This window comes from Dermacentor andersoni, chromosome 2, assembly GCF_023375885.2.
Source record: "Dermacentor andersoni chromosome 2, qqDerAnde1_hic_scaffold, whole genome shotgun sequence".
NCBI classification, from domain to species: Eukaryota; Metazoa; Arthropoda; class Arachnida; order Ixodida; family Ixodidae; genus Dermacentor; species Dermacentor andersoni.
The window spans coordinates 59,647,874-59,670,449 of NC_092815.1; the positions used below are offsets into that span (position 1 = coordinate 59,647,874).

At 44.8% G+C, this 22,576-nt stretch overlaps 1 protein-coding gene across 2 annotated transcripts in view; it reads right to left on the reverse strand.

Moving 5' to 3' along the window:
- Positions 1-290: 290 nt before the first annotated feature.
- LOC126542227 (snake venom 5'-nucleotidase-like) overlaps positions 291-22,576 on the reverse strand; it is a 64,749-nt gene continuing 42,463 nt past the window's right edge. Inside the window, exons 4-10 of one of the 2 annotated variants that reach the window (XM_055077108.2) lie at positions 21,949-22,174; positions 14,874-15,062; positions 13,794-13,994; positions 6,469-6,729; positions 3,865-4,026; positions 2,433-2,630; positions 291-1,608 (exon numbers count right to left, since the gene is read on the reverse strand). In XM_055077108.2, the coding sequence (XP_054933083.2) occupies positions 1,484-1,608; positions 2,433-2,630; positions 3,865-4,026; positions 6,469-6,729; positions 13,794-13,994; positions 14,874-15,062; positions 21,949-22,174 (1,362 nt within the window). In that variant the 3' untranslated portion in view covers positions 291-1,483. Of the gene's footprint in view, positions 1,609-2,122; positions 2,330-2,432; positions 2,631-3,864; positions 4,027-6,468; positions 6,730-13,793; positions 13,995-14,873; positions 15,063-21,948; positions 22,175-22,576 lie in introns of those variants that run through there. The other variant, XM_050189189.3, reaches the window with a different exon arrangement.

Here is a 22,576-nt window from a genome sequence, read left to right on the forward strand (position 1 = left end):
AATTCGTGTTGACCATTCCCAAACTTCGATTTCAGTACTTTTCTTTCAATTTTGAGCAACTGTGTGCTTGGCTTTCAAATGGCTTCTGTTGCGCTGTGAATTCTTTCAAAACTGCCCAGAGTTGGGTCAATCAACATTTATGTTCAACAAAACGCGGGAGGCTAACTAACGGGCTCTGAGCTTACACTGAAAAGGGACGGCGATTGAGCATCGTCACTTGACGCAAGGAAGCAATACGTGCGAGAATCCAGTAGCAGGTTATTTGTTCATTTGGCTACTTATTCTCCCATAAATGTAGTCCACAGCGTCATTACATCTGTGATTGATATTTTTTTTTCTTATGGTGATTCGACGACGGCAGGTAGTTTAAGGCGCCTAAGTGCGCAGAGCAGACGAGATGATAAGACGGCACTGTGCGACCGACGGCCTCTTTGATATTGCCTTTTCCGGTTGGCATTGAGGGGTAGCAAGTCGTGTATGGCATACCAGTAGTGCTCTTCGTGAAGAGCTGGAACCCATTAACGGCCCAATTAGTCGATTGAGTTTTGTATCTCACGCGAAGACCACAAAACTCAGAATACTCACCCGCAAGCTTGCACGCGTGCAGAAGCATGTATGTGTGCCGCCATGCAATGCATTCCACTCACTGCTACAAAGACAGTGGCGTTTGTAAGCATGAACTTTTTTTAGATCATAATGCACATGAAATAAAGCGCAAAGACCTATATGATATAAAGACTGTACTATTAAACAATACGTTTGGTGCGCTTAATAGGTTGCAGCTTACGCACAGTAACCTGCAGTCAAGGGGTGAACATCCAGCTTTAGCACCGCGGTTTCGACGTAAAGCCGTTATTACATACAGTATACTGCGACTTTCTGTGCCAGGTTAAAATTATAGTTCCTACTTAATGCCCCAACAGAATGTTTCACATGGGCTTTTCATTTACACCGAATATTATTCTGGGCGGTCGTCTGCCCCTTAAGAGCGCGTAATCACGTGGAACTTTTCATATTTCGCGCGCTACGAGTAAAGCACAAACATCTTTTTTTTTTTTTTTTTTTTTCTTTCTTTTTTTTTTACGCTGTCCTGCTGGACGGCCCAGAGTTGGTCGCCGAGGTCGGAGCTGCACAGAGCGGCCGTCAGCCTCAGTGATAGGGTCTTGCAGTTTAACTCGTTTATGCGTTGGGTGTTACATTCCCATAGCATGTGTTTGAGCGTAGCTGTGCCCCGTTTGCAAATCTTACATGTGTCTTCTTTGTGTACTTGAGGGAATATCCGTTTGAGGTAAAGCGGGTTCGGGAAGGTATTTGTTTGTAGTTGGCGTAGAGCCAGTGCTTGTGCCCTGTTTAGGTCTCTGTGTGATGGATGGTGGGAATGTTCTTCTGGCTGGTTGGTGCATCTTTGTGATGTCGTTGTATCCGGTCAGTCTGTCTCGTTCGGCTCGGCGGTCTTCCCGAGAGGCCGGCCGGGCGCAGTGAGTCAGCTCTCGCGCTCTGCGGTGGGCTTCCTCGTTGAGGTTCGGGGATGCCTGGTCGCCCGTGTTGACCGGGGGCGGGGAACAATACGTCCCGTCGTGGGACACCTGAGCCCGCATCTACAAAAAGCTGCCGGACAATTCAATAAAGTTATTACCAACCAAAGAACATAACTCAATGAAAAAGACTGTATGGGATGTTTTAGGACACAATAACAGGTTTCCAGTCGCAGGCGATGCCCTTATTTCAAGCACGGGAAGGATGATTAGTCAGTATTATATAACTAGCCAGTTAATTAGCACACTTAATTATCATGATGCTGGAAGCCGGCTGATGAGGTCTCGTAATCGTATTTTGCACAAGCGAGGTTTTTAAACAGCTTCACTAATGCTAGCTGGGACACTATGCAAGAGCAAAACGCAGAGGCCGCACGCAACCATGGTGCGCATATGTCTCACAGCTGCCACGTGATGTGAACACTGAAGGTTTCACTTCACGTTGTGTCCTTCAGTGCACGGAAAGCTTAATTTAGCAATGTTATCAGAATATGCATTGCACCACCTTGAAGATAAAAGGACGAGTTGACGACGATGAAGCGGGGGTCGTCCTCGGCTTAACGGCAAGGACAGACAGACACATAAAAGCCTGTTTTGGTAAGCTCATTACGTTTATTGGCTTGGACGACAAGTCCCCTCCGTGCACGTCTGGTTTTCACGTATTAATTTTGTGTAGTTTTGTACTGCTAGTTCATCCGTACAATTCAAAGTGATTTTAATACGTCCTTCATTTGGCGTCCACACCGGGGACATTTTAACGACGTAGTTCTCTAATGCTTCATACTCGATTGGCCCTGTGTTAACAGAAAAAGGAAAGAAAAAATAACGATGGGGTTGATGGGTGCAGACCACAACGCAGAACTACAGCTCACCTATTATATATAGATTGCCACTTACCTACGTCACTTACAGTCACGGAGTTGGTAAACTTGAATCCATCGCCACCTCTTGCAATGAAATCTGCGGCAACAATCTTGTAAGTCTTATTATCATCCAGTGGCTGGTACGTTGGCACGCTGCAGTTTGCACAGAGAACGCTGATAGAGACGACGCGCTGATAGTTATCCTTCGTCAGATCATACTCCACCCGGAAGCCTGCACACATGAGAAAACAGTGAAGCAATCTGCGCTTATGAGCAACTATCTATATCGGATCATAGTATGACACCAGCTCAGCACATCTAAAGTGGTGTTGTAGCCAGAAACAATGCGCGCTAACAACGAGAGGAACGCACAACAATGCTCAACAGGAAACAGGTAATTTATTCTGACTTCTCACAGTTTTGGTGAATAATATTATGGCACTCCAAAAATACTCGTTTTTGAAACCCATGAATGTCCGAGAATTATGGAAAGTGCGTAAGCGGACGAGCCCGGGAATAGCTTCCACAGTTTAGCTCACGAGAACAATGTCCTTGCTTTGCAAGCATGCTGTAACCATTTCATCAGACCCCTGTCGACGGCATTGCGTAAAAAGGCTAGATGCTTCAGTTAGAATGAAAATGTTTATATTTTTTTTACTGAAAACTACGTCCCGCGAGGTACTAAAACAAGGAGGCTGTTCAATAGCGAGAATTTCTTATAACTACCTCGGAAGTGTACAACCCCCTTTTGTGTACAGTGCTCGCGCCGCGATGTGATGGAACGAATGATGGTGAGAGACTGACTTCTGGGGACTTTTCAAATACTTGACAAAGCTTTAGACGGTAGTTTAGGATTAGATTTGAAAGGGAATCGTGATTGGAAATTATGCTCGTTTTTTACAGGCATTTCTTTAAAACGCTTGCTTTCTAGCACTTGCTATTCAGGCTCCCTGATAAACAGTTAACTCTTTGTAATTGTCAACGACAACGTCTCGCCTCCTGTTACGTGGCCCTGTGTCATCCACCAAACTTCAATTTTTTGTCACGAGCAGTTAACGGAACAAAACCGTTTGTCCTCGTTTTCTCAATTAGGTTTTCAGTTTGCTAATCTTTATTTCCTTCAGGAAACGCCACAGCGGTCGTTTGTTGTTCTAATACGCGGCTGACCTAACTGAGACGCATTTACGTAATAACAACTGGAAGGCAAGAAAATTTTCGCATAGTTCCCTCCACCCCATTAAGAAAAAACAAAAAAACTTCATTTCAGCTCCGATAGACACCGCAGCACGGTGTCCTAGATTAATTTTTGTCATCTGAGATTCTTCAACAGCACTCAACTCCCAGAACACACGTTTTTGCATTGTGCCCACGTTCGCGGGCAGCCATATCTGCTGAACTACAGCCAAAGGTATACGATCTACATGGAGTGGAAATGGATACAATTTTTCTTTCTCTGCAGAGCTCACCTGATACCTGAAGAAAACGTCCTTTTTGTTTATCTTCCTCTGTCGTGTAGTTTGTGACGGCGTGCTCGAACATTTGTTGCACGTCAGTTCCGGTAAGTGTCATTGTTAATAGCGAATTTCCATATGGAAGAGTAGTCACCACGTCACCCCAAGTCACGTTGTCTATATGTGGAAGCATAGAAGACGCGAAAAAAGTTAGGTTACTAATCTACGATACTGACGTAAGTTTATACTCGCATGTAATGCTCCCAAAGGGTTGCCAGAATATGCATGGGGACCAAAAGAAGTGAATCTAGCACAGCAAGTCTGCACACGTGCAAAGCGTTTAGAAAGCTTCGAATTTTTCTAGCTTCCGCTATTTATTTGAGAAAATTTAGTTCGAGACACTAAGGTGCCGTAGAGCTCTTTGCTTGATAATCATGACAATGCTGCTCGTAGTAACAGCTTCCATTCTACTATTTAGGTCATAATAGTCACATGATTCGACTCATTAATCAATCGTGGTACTGACTTGTGCATCGTATCATGTTTCGATAAACACACTCGTGGAAGTGACTTGGCGCTGTTTCTGCCTCTTTTCCGACTGTCAACACTTTTATTTATTTATTTATTTATTTATTTATTTATTTATTTATTTATTTGCTTAGTACCTTCAGTGGCCCGAAGGCGATACAGAAGGGAGTGGTGAAAACAACAACGTACTTGTCATAAGCGGTTAGTGCAAGCAATAATCTTCAACGGCATGGTTTAAATACGGAGACGGTGAGAATGATGATTACAAGGGTGGGCAAGTGATTCCATTATTTGGCTGCCTTTGGAATGAATGAATCAGGATACAAATTAGTGGGACAAAAAGGGACGCAAACTTTATGGCGGTGGTTAGTACGACCTGACAGATAACTTGACTAAGGTGTTCACTTTTAAGGTGAAAAACATTTCGCGGAACATTGATAAACGGGGCTTTTCCCCGTTTATCAATGTTCGGGATGGGAAAGCTGCTAAGTAAGTTTCATCGTTTATACTCTGAAAAGTGGGAGTAATTTAACAAAATGAAATGCACACTGCGGTTCGCACCGATTCTATATAGTTCATCAATAAGAAATTCTGGGCTAGGATCCCACAAAGCGCATGCACATTCGAGCGTAGATTTTACAAAGCGTTTTATATAGTGTTAATTTAAGAGACGAAGGGGACCTCGCAATGTTGCGGCGTAAATAAACTGACGTGTTATTAACCTTATTATTAACGTACGTAGTTAGCATGATTTTGTCAAGATAGGTTAGTAGTTATGTGATATCCTAGATCTTTATAAGAGGTTACTTCGTTTAACTATCAATGTTGTAAAGAGGAGGGCTACACATGGTCGATTTTCGGGAAATTCTTGTTACAGTGCAGGTTTATCATTCAAACGCCTTTGCCATGCGTTGCGCCATTTAGTAATAGCGTTAAGGTCAGACTGAAGTGCTCTTATATCAGCGTCAGAAATTATTATTCGATAAACTACGCAATCGCCAACATATAGCCTAATAGATGATTGAACTGCACTAGTGAAGTCGTTAATGTAAATTATAAATAAAACAGGCCCGAGGATGGAACCCTGCAGCATACCCTAAGTAACTCTACATGTAGGAAAATCAAAATCGGTAGCTTTAATAAATTGCGGTCCATTAAACAAAGCTTTTAATTCAAGCAATAATATTGGGATCTTGTTTGATTTGCTTAATTTTAAATATGGTAGTGGGAGAAAGAAAAGATCATATTCTTCTGAAAGTCTAGGAGCATGCTATCGATGAAACACCCGTTTTCAAGAGCAGCGAAGAGTTAATTAGTCAAACAAATAAGTTACGCTTCATATGACAATGATTTACGAAAACAATGCTGCTTAGCCGTAAGAAAATGCATAAGACTATAGAGAAAGTTAGGTAAACTTGAGTAGATGATATTGTTACGGCGCGACCAAGAGTGGCGCCAGTCAGAAAAAGATGATCTAACGTGTCTAAGTGGAATCGGTCTCGACAGTCATCTTGTTTATGCATCATTGTCTCTATTGGATATATTGTAAATACATCGTTATATGTGACTTCTGGAACATAACAAATTGGTGGAGTTGCCGGGTTATTTAGGGCTATAGGTCTGTAATTAAGATAAGAATGGACGTCGCTAGATTTGAACAAAGGTACCGCCTTGCCCAGCTTCTAGTCGCCTGTTAAGCGGCCAGAAGCGATGGACTGTTATAAGCATAAAATCTCAAAAATAAGGTTGAAGTTTCTTGCTGTTCGCAGCTTTTACTTTCCTGGATTAAGCAACTTTTCGCTACCATAAACGGTAACACAACGGGTGACATTAGAAATGAAATCTTGTTTTGCCTTTTTTTTCTTTGTTGGGGCAATTCTTATGTAGTCCCATGCGGAAACAGATATCTTTAACGTATCCTAAAAGACATTGAGCTTCTCAAGAAAAGCAAAGCCAAATGTAATGCATTTACCGTTTATGAATTGAGGTTGAGGCTGGCGAAGCTGTTGTGTTTGGTCGCTAAGTGCTTCCTAAATACAGTGGAACTCCCTACGGTGTCCTATAGAACACTTAGTTATTAGTTCTACTTACAGAAGCTCGGGAGCGCCGTTCTGATGCTGCCAGCGTTGACGACGGCACCGTTCAAGTCCGACCAGAAAGGGCTCGTCGTGTTGCTCATGTTAAGGTAATACTCATAGTATGCATCCGCAATCAGGTTGCCGAGGTTGCACTCTTGCATTCTACATATGTCGTGGTTATGCTCCATGAGGACTTTAGTACTACCTATCACGACGCTCATCTGTTCTGTGAGGTTTTCCTTGAATGGTTCTAACACCTCCTTTATGCACTCATCTGAAAAAAAGTCCAGCAATTCATTTTCTGATAACACTCAATGCAGCATTTACAGGTAGAACATTAAAACGGCGTTAGTGCTCATCGACTACAATGTGCGCAACTCTGCAAGATATGATGTAAACCACTTTTACATGCACTCATCATTGCCACTATCTATCTATCTATCTATCTATCTATCTATCTATCTATCTATCTATCTATCTATCTATCTATCTATCTATCTATCTATCTATCTATCTATCTATCTATCTATCTATCTATCTATCTATCTATCTATCTATCTATCTATCTATCTATCTATCTATCTATCTATCTATCTATCTATCTATCTATCTATCTATCTATCTATCTATCTATCTATCTATCTATCTATCTATCTATCTATCTATCTAAGAAATAATTTGTTTATTTATTTATTTATATATTTATTTATACCAGGGGTAGCCGAGTAAAGAAGCATACATACATTAAATACGAATGATGCGAATAAAACTATAAAACCGGAAACTGAACGAGAGAGAGAGAGAGAGAGGCAAAGGAAAGACAGGGAGGTTAACCGGAGGTTATCTCCGGTTGGCTACCCTGTACCGGGGGAGGGGCAAGGGAATGTGATAGGTGAGAGAGAGAAAAAGAATAAAAATAACCACGCGCACACACACAGACGCACATACACTCGACGTAGAACTGTTTCTGTGGGCACTGTCCCATGTCTTTTAAGTAACGCAGCAGCGCCTTCATAGCGGATCGCGTTGATGTTCACGTAGACCAATTTACAAGGATGTTGTTTTCCGTTAGTGAGCGCTTGTCCAGTTGGTCTATCTAGGATGGCTGAGAGGGCTGCTCTTCGCGGGTTGAAACGAGGGCGCTAGCAAAGAAGTTGTGCGATTGTTTCTTTGCACCCGCAGAAGTCACAAAGTGGGCTGTTGGCCATTCCGTTAAGGAAGGAGTGCGCATTTGAAAATGCTACTCCAAGCCATAGGCGGAGTAGAAGGGTGCAGTTACGTCGTGGAAGGTCGACGGTATACGGAGCTGTATATTAGGGTCCAGGGTATGAAGGCGTGCACTTGTGAATGAGATTATTGCAAAATACAAATGAAAGGCAAGCAAACCACTTGGATAAGAAACGCCTTATTTATACATTTACCACTATGCCAGAGCACTTAGAAATTCAGACAACGACAAACGTTCATGAAGCAATAAATTATGGTTATTAATTGCATGTGGAACAAAACTATTTCAAGGCGTCAGTATGTGTGTGAAAAGGTACGATGTTCGGAGCTTGGTGACTTCGAGTAAAAGATTGTTCGGCGAAAGTTTGTGGATTGTTACTGAAGAAATAGCATAATGAATTGATAAAGCCATATAACAACTTAATTTCATTCTTTCGCCGCGCTGTAAGTGGTTGTAGGTAAAATTCGTGAATTACTGGTGAGGGTGAGGAATTGTGGTCGGGTCGACGATAGCTTAAGCGGATGGGCTTTCTTTATGTGGCCTCGATGGCATTGCTTGTAGGGATTCTAGACGCAAGAAGCACATTCTAAAAATGGCAGTTTAATGATTTCTGCATCAGTAGCGTGGTTTCCTTTGTCGTTTTTGTCGACGCGGAATACCACCCCGGCGCTCGTGCTTGGGTTTGGACACCAAGACACCGGTGTGCGCTTAGCGAAAAGCAACTACGACGATATTTTAGGCCGTACAAGATACTCCGACGTCTTGGTGCACTGGACTATGAGGTCGTGCCTGATGATGTTAGGCGATCACAGCGGTACCGTACACAACCTGAAGTCATCATGTAGCGTGCCGCTGTACGCGCGCTAACTTGCTTGGAAACTTAAATCCTCTATTGATTTGTTAGTTTCTTTTCTTCACGTGTACTTTTCTCGCTATCATGTTGCGTTTACAGCGTCGGAATGATGTCTTTCAAGAGGGGGAATAGGCAAACGTATATTGTTTGACTTTCTTTCGGGGAACGTCTTTCACCGACAAACCACTGCTGCATGTTTTCACTCGGCCCAAGACGCACCCACATGTGTCGGGATGGCGGAAAGATTCCCAACTGTTCTCGCCGATTCTATAGGATAAAGAACCTTGTCTAAATAAGGTTGCGTGCGCCGTCACAAGAGCAGGCGAGATTGAAAAAAAAAAACCGTTTAAATTAACATTTCGGGAAACTGGCCTTTGATGAAGACAGGGCCCCTCAAGCTTCGACTTATTCTTTTGTTGTGTCTGTAAGTGCGCCTCTGCACTTCTTACGGCTTATGAATCACCGGCTCCAAGAAAGAAATACCTACATTATATATATATATATATATATATATATATATATATATATATATCTTATAAGACGCTAACAAACAATGACACCAAGAGCAACATAAGGGAATTTACTTGTACTTATTGATTCAATTAAATAAATGATAAATGGATGGAAATGAAACTGGATGAAGAAAGAACTTGCCACAGGTGGGGAACGATCCCGCGTCTTCGCATTATGCGTGCGATGCTCTACCAATTAAGCTACCGCGGCGCCGTTTTCCTATCCGCTTTCTTGCGTATTTATATTTTATTGTTAGAACTAACGCTGGGAGTGTTAGCCAGCACCACCACTCACAAACCAGGGCGACGGATGGGGAACACCCTTTCTGCCGCAGGCGTCACGAGTACGTCACGCCTGCGGCGCAGGCGTGGTAAGGTCGACTTCAATAAGGTGCATAATACAGAGGATCGGCGAAAATGGAGTCCGCTATAGTGCAGCAGCAATTGCTTTTAGACTCGCAGTGAAAATGTATTCCAGATTGAATCTTTCTATTAAGAAATGGGTCAACGTCCTCCTTGAGAAAGCCCCAAGAAGCCCTTGGAACATATGTGACATCTGATGATACTACTACATCAGGAAGGTATTGAGCTAATCCGAGCGGTAACATTCTAGCACAAGAACGGACGGACCCTTCCTAGCTGCTGCGGAAGAATGCCTATACAGGCGTCTTAGCGCGCGAAAAATCACGCGATGTGAGGTGCGCGCCACGTAGTGTCGATCCGTGCATATTTTGCAGTGCAATAGCATATTATTGTACCAGGTGGCACGCCCTGTAGTAGTTGTGTCGTATCACGCTACTTGCCACGCGGTGGGAAAGGCGCGTCGCGTAGCATCGATGCGTGCAAACTTTTGATTTTAGTGGCGTTGTAATGCACCATGCGTAACTACATGTAGCAGTGGCATCGCATCGCACCACGTGTCAAGGAATGCGACATGTGCGCCGCATAGTCTCGATATCTGTGTTTACTCTACGGTACACGCTATGGCGCCCCCTCGCAAGGTATACGAACCGCTGCTGAAGAAGCGAATCGTAGCGCTACGCGCGCGGCTGTTCAAGGCAATGTTGGCCTCAGCAGACCGCTGTGCAGAGAGCAGCAGAAGCCGCAGCTCGTCGTTGACGCCGGGCGGACATTTCAGTTCGTTCTCGTGAGAACGACGCAAGGACACTTCGTCGCGAAGGCTATTTAGTGCGTGCTGCCGAATATTCGACCGGGCAGCTTCACCGCCATGACTCTCAATTGCGTTCATCCTAATAAGCCGCCCGGAAGCTTCTCCGCGAAGACCGCGAAGTGCGTGCTGCCGCAAATTAGGCACGACAGCGTCTTTGCAAATTAAAACACTAATTTCCGCATACCCAGTACTTGTAGTTACCGTCTTCAAGCAGTCCACGACGGTTTCCTATGGAGCCGCTCCTCCAACTTACGCTGTGTATATATGCGCTGCGTGCGCCGCGCAGGCCTGTGACTTTTTATTTTTGTTTAACTGTAAGCTGTTAGATGAAAGCGAGAATCTTAAGTGCTGGAGCCAATGGTCTGCCTCTCTAAGAAGCGTGCGAAAACCGTTTAGCAATGCGTTAGTGCAGTCGGCGTATAGTACTAAGCGTTCACTTCCAGGTACATTTATGTCATTAATACATAAAAGAAGTAATGTACGTCCTAGAATAGAGTCCTGCCGTAAGGCATATCTAATATAGCCTATTTCTGAACGTTTCGAATTAATAACAGTGAATTGCATTCTCTGCTGAGATAACCTTTTATAAGTGCCCATGAGTTTAAGTAAAAGTACATTCAGTTGTACACCGTCGAAAGCCTTCTTCAAGAATAAAAATATGTCCAGTGTGCACAATCTCTTTTCTATGTCTTTAATAGATATGCCGTTATGCTAAAGAGGGCGAACTCTGACGATTTATTTTTAATAAAACCAAATTGTTCCTTTAATAACGCTTTGTTTACTGTTAAGAAGCTAGTTGGTCTCTTTTGTTATTTGCTCAGCAACGTTTGCAAACACTAAAGGAAGAGAAATCACCAATAATTGCCAATATCATCTACCGAGCCTCATTTATATACAGGGTGCCCCAACTATCAGGGACCAAGATTTAAAAATAGGCAAATGCCACGTAGCTCGACAGAACCAAAGTAATGTTGTTGGCAGTCACTTGGAGATACAGCTTCCTGTTGCTCAATACGTGCTACATAAAACTTTTTTTCCGAGCGTGATGGAATCCCGCCAATACACGCAAAGTCGCTCGAGCGGCCAGTCGCGCGGCAATCTTGCGTCCATCTGAGGGCTTCTTTAACGCAACACCCACATCTTGGCCGGCGCCGCCGTGGCTGCGTTGCATGGTTTGTGCGTATGGCGCTTGCTGTGCTTGCTTTCCTATGCGACAAAAAAGCAGGAGCTGGGATGAAGAGGTCGCGTGCTGGGATGTGATAGTGTAAACGTAACAATCGTCCATAGCCTGAAGAAAGTGCTTGGAGCTGGCGTTTCAATAGAGTGCTGGCCACGTATACAGAAGGACCACGGAAACACACGCCAGCAAACTGGCTCCAAAACTTTCACTCAGTGTCGAGGACACCCAGGCCCGCAAGAAGCGTCGTACGTGACAGGAGCGTCTTTGCGACGCAGCGAAACGTGGTGCAGACCGCGAATGTATGTATACAATGTATACACACAACTATATTAACTGAATTACGTACAGCCCCATAATTCAGTTAAGGTTTAACACCTCTGCCACGATGCGATGTGCCTTGTAAGCCAATGATGCCGCTCAACCCTCTCATACATTATGAACAATGACGCACAACAACGCCTCAGGCAAACACTTCTCCCTCTGTGTTCTGTGAACTGCGCAGACAAACAGCAGTGATGCACGCAAGGTAACCTATCACATCAATCCACCGCTCTCGTATTGGACTAAGTGCTGAAGAAATTACACACTAGCCACCAACATCACCCCTAATTATCGTCAATCAAAGCAAACAGCATAAAAAGCTTCGCTTACATCGATTCTCACAGTACGTGGGATCAGCCGATTCTTTTCCATCCATTTGAACTGTTCTAATTTTATGGCTGCCATTATCATTCCATATTTCACGTTACCGTAACGTGATATATAACGTGTTATATGACGTTACCGTAACTGGCCTGTACGAGCTCGTCTTATCCTTATCACGTTTGCCTTTGTAGATGAAGTTCACCTTGCTTTCACGCCATCCAACCGGAAGTTCTTTCGCTCTGATCACTTTCTCTATGGCATTAGTCAGCAATGCCTCGTTCTTTGAACCGAGACTTTTGATTAACGGTATTGGGATTTTGTCAGGTTCTGCGGCCGTGTTTTTAGGGACACTTTCTTCCGTTTTCTTCCAGCAAAAAGTTTTATGTGCTAAGTTTTGATCTCTCAGGCTTCTTTGTTGCTGCTGCATCTGTCTGAGTCTGACGTACGCTTTCTTTCATGCCAAAGCTTTCCCGAATAATGTCTCTGATGTACCGCAACGCATCGTCTCCTTCGAAGATGTTACAATTTTCATCCCTTATAGCCGTTTGCGAACTTTTTAATTAGAGCTCCGTGTGCTCTTACATGGTTCCAAAATCATTTTTGGCGCGCCTTCGTTTTTTTGCGAATGTTATGCACACAAGGTTCACATGTGCACTTAATTATCTACAGCTGCTACATCCAACTATAGCTACTACATATCGTGACGCCTGGTGAAAGACAACTCAAGTACAACGCAAATTTTGCACGTATCGACGCTACGCTAAGCGCATCTCACATCGCGTGACAAGTGGCTCAATACAATGCAACGGCTACGTGGCGTGCCATCTGGTGCAATAATGTGCGACTGCAATGCAATGTGTGCACGTCTCACATCACGTGACTCCTCCCACGCTAGGACGCCTGCATAGGATATGTTTTCGCAGCAGCTAGGAAGCGCTGCTGTGGCGCATTGGTAGAGTTCCTGGATTACGCGCAGAGGAACCGGATTGGATCCTGGCGGGAAATTATTTTTTTTTTCATCGTTCGCGATAGCTGCGACCAAAGCCGACGGTGGCGGATAACATCGCGAATCGAATCGGCTATTGGAATGAGTCCATAATAGCTCACGCTGTAAAAATTCTAGTAGAACTCATCTCACGATGACTGTTGACGGCCATACGAATAGCACTCGAGCAGTCTAGTGACGGACCATATTCCTCAAGCCACGCGTATTTGACACGTGTAGTCGTAATTCTGAGACTTTCGTTGCTTCGGCCATATGCCACATACTCCGATATCGCCCCTCTTTGCTATGGCACTCACTTGCTCAGGTCGCCCGTGAGCACGGGTGACCTGAGCATGATGCCCATTAAAAATAAAAGGGAGTTATATGCGTTGAAAAGAGGGAACAGCCAGCGCAAACACATTGTCCTAAATGAATCCCAGAAAACCATTTCAACATGTTTGTTTACACTATTTAGTCGGAAAAGTCAGTGCTGTCAATAGCACCACGTTTTACGTGTTGAGAATTCGACCCTGACCTGTAAGGTTTACGTTGTTAGAGTCCGGTTGGCTGCCCTACGCAGGGGTAAGGGAAATATAAGAACGGGAATGCTTGGTACAAAGCCATTCTATTTCATTTAGCCCGTGTAAGAATTTGTTGTGTCTTTTTCCCGCCGATTTGCTTAAATTGTAACTTTGTATCGGTGACGCGTTTAGCTCAGCTCAGTATGGTGCGGCTCGCATTGCAATATACCTCCATGGCCTCACCTTCCGTTATGTTACGGTCCAGCAGAATAGGGTTGCCTCCCCAGTTTACTACATGGCCGGTGCTGTTGAATGTGACATGCAGTCTGCCGAGGAACTTTCCGAAGCAGTAGTCTTGCACAACAAGCGCTTGGCTGCCGTCGCTTCTGTTCACAACGTATGGGTACACATCTGCCGGCTTATTTTCCTTTGGATGGCCACTTCCTGTATTTTAAAAAAGAAAGACAGCAGACTTGTGAGACCTTGCAGATTCACATTCTATCTTCAGCAAAGCTCTTTCTTTTGAGCTGTTGTATTAAGAATTTCAGTTGCCTTAGTTAGAACGTGCTCTCCAAGCATTCACCGCAGATACTTGTAACGCTTTCGAAGACTTGCCTAGGGTATTTTTTACAAAGGAATTTTTTACAATTCTTCGGTACACATTTATTGTGGTGTGCACATCAACCACCATTTCGCTTAAATTTAATCTATAGTTTAAGCTTTTACCGTATAACATAAATAACACACACTTCCTATTTCTAAGAAATATAACCAATATGCATTGGTTAGATCACCGAAGAGACCGCGCAAACCAACTACAGGCCTTGTATAACGCATGAAGATAATACGCTTGCCAATGTACGAGCATTAATTCAGTGATTATATGTTAAACTATATAATTCACCTCCACGCTTCAAACTTTCGGTGCCCGTCATGCGTAAGAGTGCCCTCCTATTCTTTAAGTACAAAATTTATGCCACTTTTGATTTTTCAGGACAGCGGAGAAACTTTATAAGCTTTTCAATAAGACCTCGAAACAGACAGACAGTAGCGGTTCAGATATATTTTTGTTTTGCCCCTAATTGACCCACACATTTCAAAATTTGCCTATACATGGCCTCTAATATGCCTTTCAACAAAAAAAAATATATAGATAGAGTAATAATGTACTTCTTTTGGAACACTGCGATGAAAGAACTCCTATAGCGTTTTTGAGCGCTTCTGGGTGTAGTCGCGCTCACAACTCTATAAAATAAATAGCGCAGCTGCCCAACACAGGAAAAAGACATTGCATGTTGTAACAAGTTCCCTCAGTTGTCTCACCTGTGTAGAGAAACGTGTTTGTGTGTCCACCAACCAGTATGTCTATATCTGAAACATCCTTGACTATGTCGATTTCGCGCTTAAAGCCACTGTGTGTGATTGCAATAATTATAGTCACATTTTTTTCACGAAGCTTAGCCGTTTCATTTTTAAAGCTCTCTATTTCTTCGTAAAATTCCACATTTGGTCCTGCGAACAAACGGGAAAAATGGTGCCATGAGTGACGTATGTTCCAGATGAAGAAGAGACGCGTCCGTTAAAAGTTGAATGGTAAAAACTTCGTGATGACAATTACATTGTTGGACGATATAATTGATTTACTGTATAATTAGAGCCTGAAAAAAAAGGAATTCTAAGCTCAATTATTGCGACAACATAATCGATCACTTTTCTCGTGAATTTTTATTTTGCTTTGAGAACCGCTCATTCACATGCTCAATATACTAGAATGAGCCAGTCCGGTATATTGCTAAATTTTTTTATTTTTCTTGAAAGCATGATGTGCGCAGTGAAATAAAGCTTTGCAGATGTGTGCAAATCGCAGAAGCTAATAGATCAAAGACAGCGAAGCTGTAAAGGGTTGTTCGCACGTCCTTCGGAAGTCGTATACGAGTGTCCGGGTTGCCAGCACCCGAAATCTACCCAAGACTTTCCCAACGCTTTACTGTACCCGGTGCCATTCCTTAGCCATACGTCCCTCTTTTGAAACACTTCACAATGTACGAGTTTCTTATACATCTATAGCATCGGCTACAGCCCGCTCATGCTCCTGTACACTGCGCCGGCTCTACCGACGCGGGCGTCCTGTTGCGCCCCCCCCCCCCCCCCCCCCGCAAATTTGAAGTTCGCGCACCCCAGAATATCAGGTTGCCCAACCCCAAATGTCAACTGGCCCGCCCCTTGATTCGAACTTGGCCTACCCCCAACATTCAGTTAACCCACGCCCAAACTTAAGTTGGCCCATGCCTACCATAAGCTTCCCCATGTATTTTCTATGGAGCTCCATGTATCCCCACGGGCTATCTCTCTGACAAAATCTTTTTGGTTCAAATTGTTTCCAATCACTTATAAAGCTACCAATCATCTACATTTACACTATTATAACAATTAAATGTCCGAACTTCACAAATTAGGCATTTCTGTGCAGGTAAAAGGCATTACACTTTTCGCGTGACGGAGTTGGGATACTCGCCAAAGGATGCCTTACGCATTAAAAGAAGCTAATGATTAAAACGCCTTCATGCACACAAAAAATAAATTTAGTATCATATATTGCGGTAACTATACATTGCCTAATCGCAAGTAAAATAGTGAAGTGAGATAAACAAATATTTTTTATGCGATTTTTTATCGGGAAACCGAAAACGCAATCCAGTGCCGCGCGTATTCCGCGGCTGCCTATATGCTGGGCAGCCGCTCTTTTGCCCACGGCAATATGGCCACCGGTCGCTTAATTCGTTCCCGTAGGCGGCCGCAGCAGCCGCCACTCCAGCAGATTTAGTATGTAACCTCCTTGCTTTCTGCACAGTGGTGTGATAAGCCCGACGTTGCCTGGTTAGAGCTGCGCTAGTTGCCTTACGATTCGCTTATCAGCAGTGGTTCGTACCTTGCGAGGAGGAGCCCCAACGTGCACCGAAGCGTAAACACAGGTATCCAGACTACGTGGCACACGTGTCACAACCCGTGGCGGGGTACGTTGCTGTTGATGACGCTGGCGATAATCATGGTTTACTGGCACCCCTTTCGAAACGGGGTGGTGACAAATAGTCACTTAGCCTGCTTGAGTTAACCAGCTTCAGCTACATGGTGCATGCAACTGCTACATGCAACTGTTACATGTCGGCACACTCGTCGTGGTTGCTCAGTGGCTATGGTGTTGGGCTGCTGAGCACGAGGTCGCGGGATCGAATCCCGGCTACGGCGGCCGCATTTCGATGGGGGCGAAATGCGAAAACACCCGTGTACTTAGATTTAGGTGCACGTTAAAGAACCCTAGGTAGTCGAAATTTGCGGAGTCCTCCACTACGGCGTGCCTCATAATCAGAAAGTGGTTTTGGCACGTTAAACCCCATAATTTCATTTTTTTTTTCATGTCGGGACACCTTGTGGAATGTAACGGAACTGCAATGCAATGTTTGTACATGTCGACGCTACGTGGCGCGCATGTCACATCGCGCGTCAATGGCACGAGACAATGCTATTGATGATGATAATGATTTAATGGCATTCCCTTTGATAACAGTCACCTCGCCTTCGTGAATTAATCATGTATGCTATTCATATTTTTCATTATATCAATATTTATAGATCTACATAACGTTCTTTTTATGCGATAGCAATTATATGCACACTCCAAGCGCATTTCGGCCGTCTTCATCGCCGTGAGATTCCGTATAAAGTCCAAGGCCGATAAAACCGTAGCCGCGCGCTCTATGCTGTATTTGCACGTGAAGGCATGCGAGGGGAGCCGACAATCGCGGCTATATCTCGCCCACGCGAAAGAGACGGAAGTAGGCAGGAAGCGCGACGTCTCCTGTCGTGCGCGAGGCACGCAACGTTGCGAAGCACCGGGGTAGGCGAGAGAGAGGGGGGCGGCATTCTACTCCGCTTGCAACTGTGCAAGCGGCGGCTGTGTGTTCGCGGCTGTGCGCGCTGTGTGTTCTCGGCGCTCACTTTTCGTTGAAGCGATCGACAGCACAATTTTCGCTTCGCTCGCTGCTGCTGCCGCGTTTCCTCGCGCCAGCGTTTTCACAGCGAGTTTCTGTGGTCGTCGAGTTAGATGTCTTCATGCTTGCTTGTGCGCGCTTGACACCATGCTTGTTAATTTAGTTAGTGTGCCTATGTTTAAAGTTTATGCGGCCTATAAAACTACTGTCTTCGTGTAGCTGTTCACTAATTTGCTGTCGCAATCGATGCTTCGCTTTTAGGACAAAAATACGACGTTCTTCTTCCTCAAGACTTCTCTATCTACCTTGTACCGCTACTGCTACACGGCGTGCCACCTGGTGCAATAATATGCACGTTCAATGCAAAGGGCGCACCTATAGAAACTACGTGGCGCGCATCTCACATCGCAAGGCAAGTGGCACGACACGATGCTAATGATGATCATGATATATTGACATCCCCTTTGAAACGCTGCGGTGACAGCCATCTAGCCAGCTTGATTTAATCAAGTACACAATATATATATATATATATATATATATATATATATATATATATATACATTCTAGGATTCTTGTACACATCTGCTTAAAGTTCTTTTTCACCCTCAGACCTTCTGTAACTGCATTGTACTGGTACCTGCACATCTGGTGCTGTTGAACATGGTGCAATAATATGCAACTGAAATGCAAAATGACATAATACGCGGCGCGCATGTCACATCGGGTGTCTCCTCGCGCGCTAGGACGCGTTTATATTTTTTCCGCTGCATGCCAGCACCTCTGGTGTGGCTCAGCGGTAGAATGGCTCACTCCCTCGAAGCGGGCCCGGGTTCGATCCCGGCCTTAACTGGGTATTATTTTTCTCATTCTCGGGGGTAGCTGCTATGGACACCGGCTACCGCCGGCGGCGCAGGTGGCGGTGGACAGGTGTAAGCAAGGAAATGCGCGCGCGCACACACACACACACACACACACACACACACACACACACGCACACACACACACACACACACACACGCACGCACGCACGCACGCACGCACGCACGCACACGCACGCACGCACACAACACACACACACACACACGCACACACACACACACACACACGCACGCACGCACGCACGCACGCACACACACACGCACGCACGCACGCACGCACACACACACGCACGCACACAACACACACACACACACACACACAGTGAGCTGCACAGACACGCATACGGGAACAAACACCCACACACATGTTCACACGCATACATGCTCAAACACGAACTCACATGTTCAGACATATGCACATTCACAGGTGCCCATGTATGCACGCACGCCAGCGCACGCACAGCTGGCGCACCACGCACAAATACACACATGTACGCATGCTCACACATGAAAAACACACACTCGTGCGCACGCAAACACAAATGACGAAGCACGCGCATTCAAAAACGCGCACACACGCATGCGCCCGCAAGCTCAAAGACGTGCATACGCATAATCACTCTTTCTCAGTCCTTGCTACTTCTCAAGTTACGGCGCGTGCAATAAGTACCCTCGTTCGATATATTGCCGTTCCAACGCCAATGGTAATAAATCGCTTTACGTTGTTTAAATTTGGTGCCTCTTCAAGTCAACGTGTCTTCTGCCGGGAGGTTGGAAAACAATTTGTTCTTGTCTGAGTTCGCTGCTCATCCCTGACTAAAACACTACTTTAAGGTAGAAAAAATAATTAACACTCAAGCCCGAGGGTTGGGGCGAGTGCAGTCGTCGGTCGCCGAAATCTGATTCGTGATTCAAATGCGTCGGATATTTATACATGACTCAGCGTACATTCCAGTCTAATGGATGGGGCTCGCGGAAGTTCCAGAATGTACGCCACTAGTCACTTTGCGAGCGCGACATGGTTAAACAATGGCTATTTTGCTATAAAGTCAACGACGACATTTGAGAAAGGTCCGATACAAGAAGGCACGTCTTGTGCCGAGCGACAACTTTGTAACAGTGGCTAACAGGTGAAAAACGGTAACAGGCAAGACATGGGAAATGCACACGTGCCAATAATAATAATAATAATAATAATAATAATAATAATAATAATAATAATAGTAACGACAACAACAACAACAAAATCTAAGATGATAATGAACAACCTCATATTTAAAAAAATCTAAAGCATAGAATTCTGTATACACTCCAACACAGAAAAAAAAAAAAGGCGAGGGCAAGTTTCACCACACTGCGCCCCTCACGCGTATGCTGAATTACAAACACATACCCGAGCAGGATGGCTTAGTACAACGGCATACACTAGGCCGATATGTTTTTTTCTCCTCCTCCTCATTCCTCCTTTTCCAATTTTGTGTAAGTACGAAACAGACGCCCTGCAACAAGCCGACGGTACTATTCTCTATTGCCTCCAAGCCTGCGTACTACTGAATGCTACGGAAAAATCTGTACTGCTAATACTCCGCAGCAAGAGATCATCCACGGTAAAACAACCAATAGTCAACCTCACTCACCTTTGGCAGTCAGCAAATTTCCGAGGTCAAGCCACTTCATACACTGGGTATACATTTTAGCGTGACGGAGGCAGCGCCCTTACAATACAATGGCTTATAAACGTAGTGTCCCAACTAATGAGGATGATGAGACAGATTACTACTCGATGTCCGGGCCTGATGGAGGAGCACGTTAGAAAACTTCAACGAGCTCTTAATGCTTGCCTGCTCGTTCCCATCAACGCTCACATCCACTGATACGAAAAAAGGGAGCAAGCTACTTAGGAAGTCCTACAAACAGGCTCTGGACTTTCGTCCCGGCACTTTCATCCTCCGCTTAGAGTCTTGTGGCGTCTACAATACTGCCAGAGAGAGAATAGAGGCTCGCTCAACGTACCAACGCGAACGCCTAGTCCTTACTCCAGCTGGCCTTGCCGTTCCCCGCAACCTAGTTTATCGAGCTCCTGATATCGGCCTAACCTACACCCAAGCACTACTTTCACAAATTTGGCCAAACATAAGAGTCACCTTCATACCCTAAAGCATGCACCTGGATTTTCAAGAGCGTTATAACGCACAAGAGCGTTATAACATGTATTCGACGATCGATCCTGTACAGTCTACGTAGGCGCTACGCACGCCTGCGGACTGCCACACTGTCAGCATGATCGACTACACCTTGTAAGAGTAACGTCGACCCCGTTTAACCTCACCACAGTCACGGCAGCGGAAGACGCGGCAATTGCCATTGCTATCGCTTCCAGAGCAGGCAGAAAACATGTAATCGTCGCATTTTATTCGCAAGTTGCTTGTCGCAACTTCATCCGAGTCCGACTTTCTACTGCCACCCACCGCATCCTTTCTCGAGCTACCGTCATGCAACCAGCATCGTAGGGACTCGAGGCAGCGAGTCCCTTCATGTAAACCAGGGAACCCACGTTGATGCCCGAGCGTATGCCACCCGGGCGCCGCAACAAACAGATCATCACCCATAGGTCCAGTCCATGCGCCCCTTCAGTCCACACGCCCTCCTATGCCCTCCTTCAGTTCCGCACCCTATACCATCAACAGAACCCTCACCAGCAAAGCAGCCATTGCGACGCGGCAATCGCCGACTAATACTTTCCTGCCTTTAACTAGCCTATATTATGCCATTCACCTGACCATTGTACTCCTACAAATGACCCCTGTGGCGAGTACACATACCGCCTCAGCTGGGCATGCCCATATACACCCAGTGCCCTCACCATCTTTCACACCCTAGCCGTGCTGTCCACCTAGGAGCTGCGTGACCACCAACAGCTGGTGTGACGTGCTTAGAGGGCAGCCAGCTCCGCAGTGTTCCTGTACTAATGAACACCACAGTGCACCAGCGCGGATGGGGGGCAAGCAGACGAAGCTGCCAACGCTTTATTTTTATTTTTCTGAATAAAATTTTTTTCTTTCTCCTACTTATCCGACCTCCTACACCAATGGCTGTGATCTCTGCATCCCACCTGGCTCAGACTCTTTCTCCCAACTTCGCCATTTTCTTTCTCTTTTCCCGCCTGATTCTATGGCAGAATATAAACATTCTTCTTAATGCAGAATAAGTGCACTTCCTAAAAATAAAATGCAGCCCTCATTATAGAGTTAGTGTTTTCTTCTGCAGATTTACTTCGGCATCAGCGAGAGCCCGTCCTGCTGCTTTACAATCCGCATAATACCTAAGATGCCAAGCACGACAATGCAGCCTTTGGAAGCAATGAGAAATGTCAACCAGCCTAGCGGACTCTAAATCACCTCTTTTATTCCCAGTGTCCTTTTTTCTGTCCGCCTCTACAATTTGACTTCGGCTTTTTCTATTCGATTCCTTATCCGAAAGATTCCGGTATTCACCACACCCCTTATTTAAATGTATGTAATTACCTACCTGGACTTGAACCATATTTTGTACTAGGAATAACTGCGCCGAGAATACCAATCGTTCTATTGTTAATTGTCGTTATTACATGCTTCGGAAGGTTGTAAGGTTTGAGATCTTCGTCCTTCGAAAAATCCGTATTTGTTCCAACTATAGTAACATTAGATTCATTCATTTTTTTAAGGAAAGGAGCAAGATTCTTTGGTCCATCGTCGAATTCATGGTTTCCAAGACACTGTAATAAATTAAAAAAATATTACATACTGTCATTTTAGTGAATTGAACGAGTTTCATGCACCAGTATTATGTACTTTGAAGAATACAAAAGATACGAAAAGATACGAAAGCATCCTAATGATTGTAAAACCGGACGACGAATGCAGCTTCAATCAGAACCAAGCTCTGGTTGTGGTGTTTCCGCTATGAGACCTTGCCATAAAGACAGTGAGCACTGTTAGATGCTCTTAAGCGCAGACTTTGACTATAGCCCGCATAAGCGAGGCTAAGGAAATGTGACCGAGAAAATGATTGGAAGTGCTAATGTACGCAAATAACTGGGTGGGGAAATTTTGTTCTTCAAGAAAAGAGTACGAGAAATGGACGATGTTCCCGGCCATAAAGAATGACATCGCAGCGC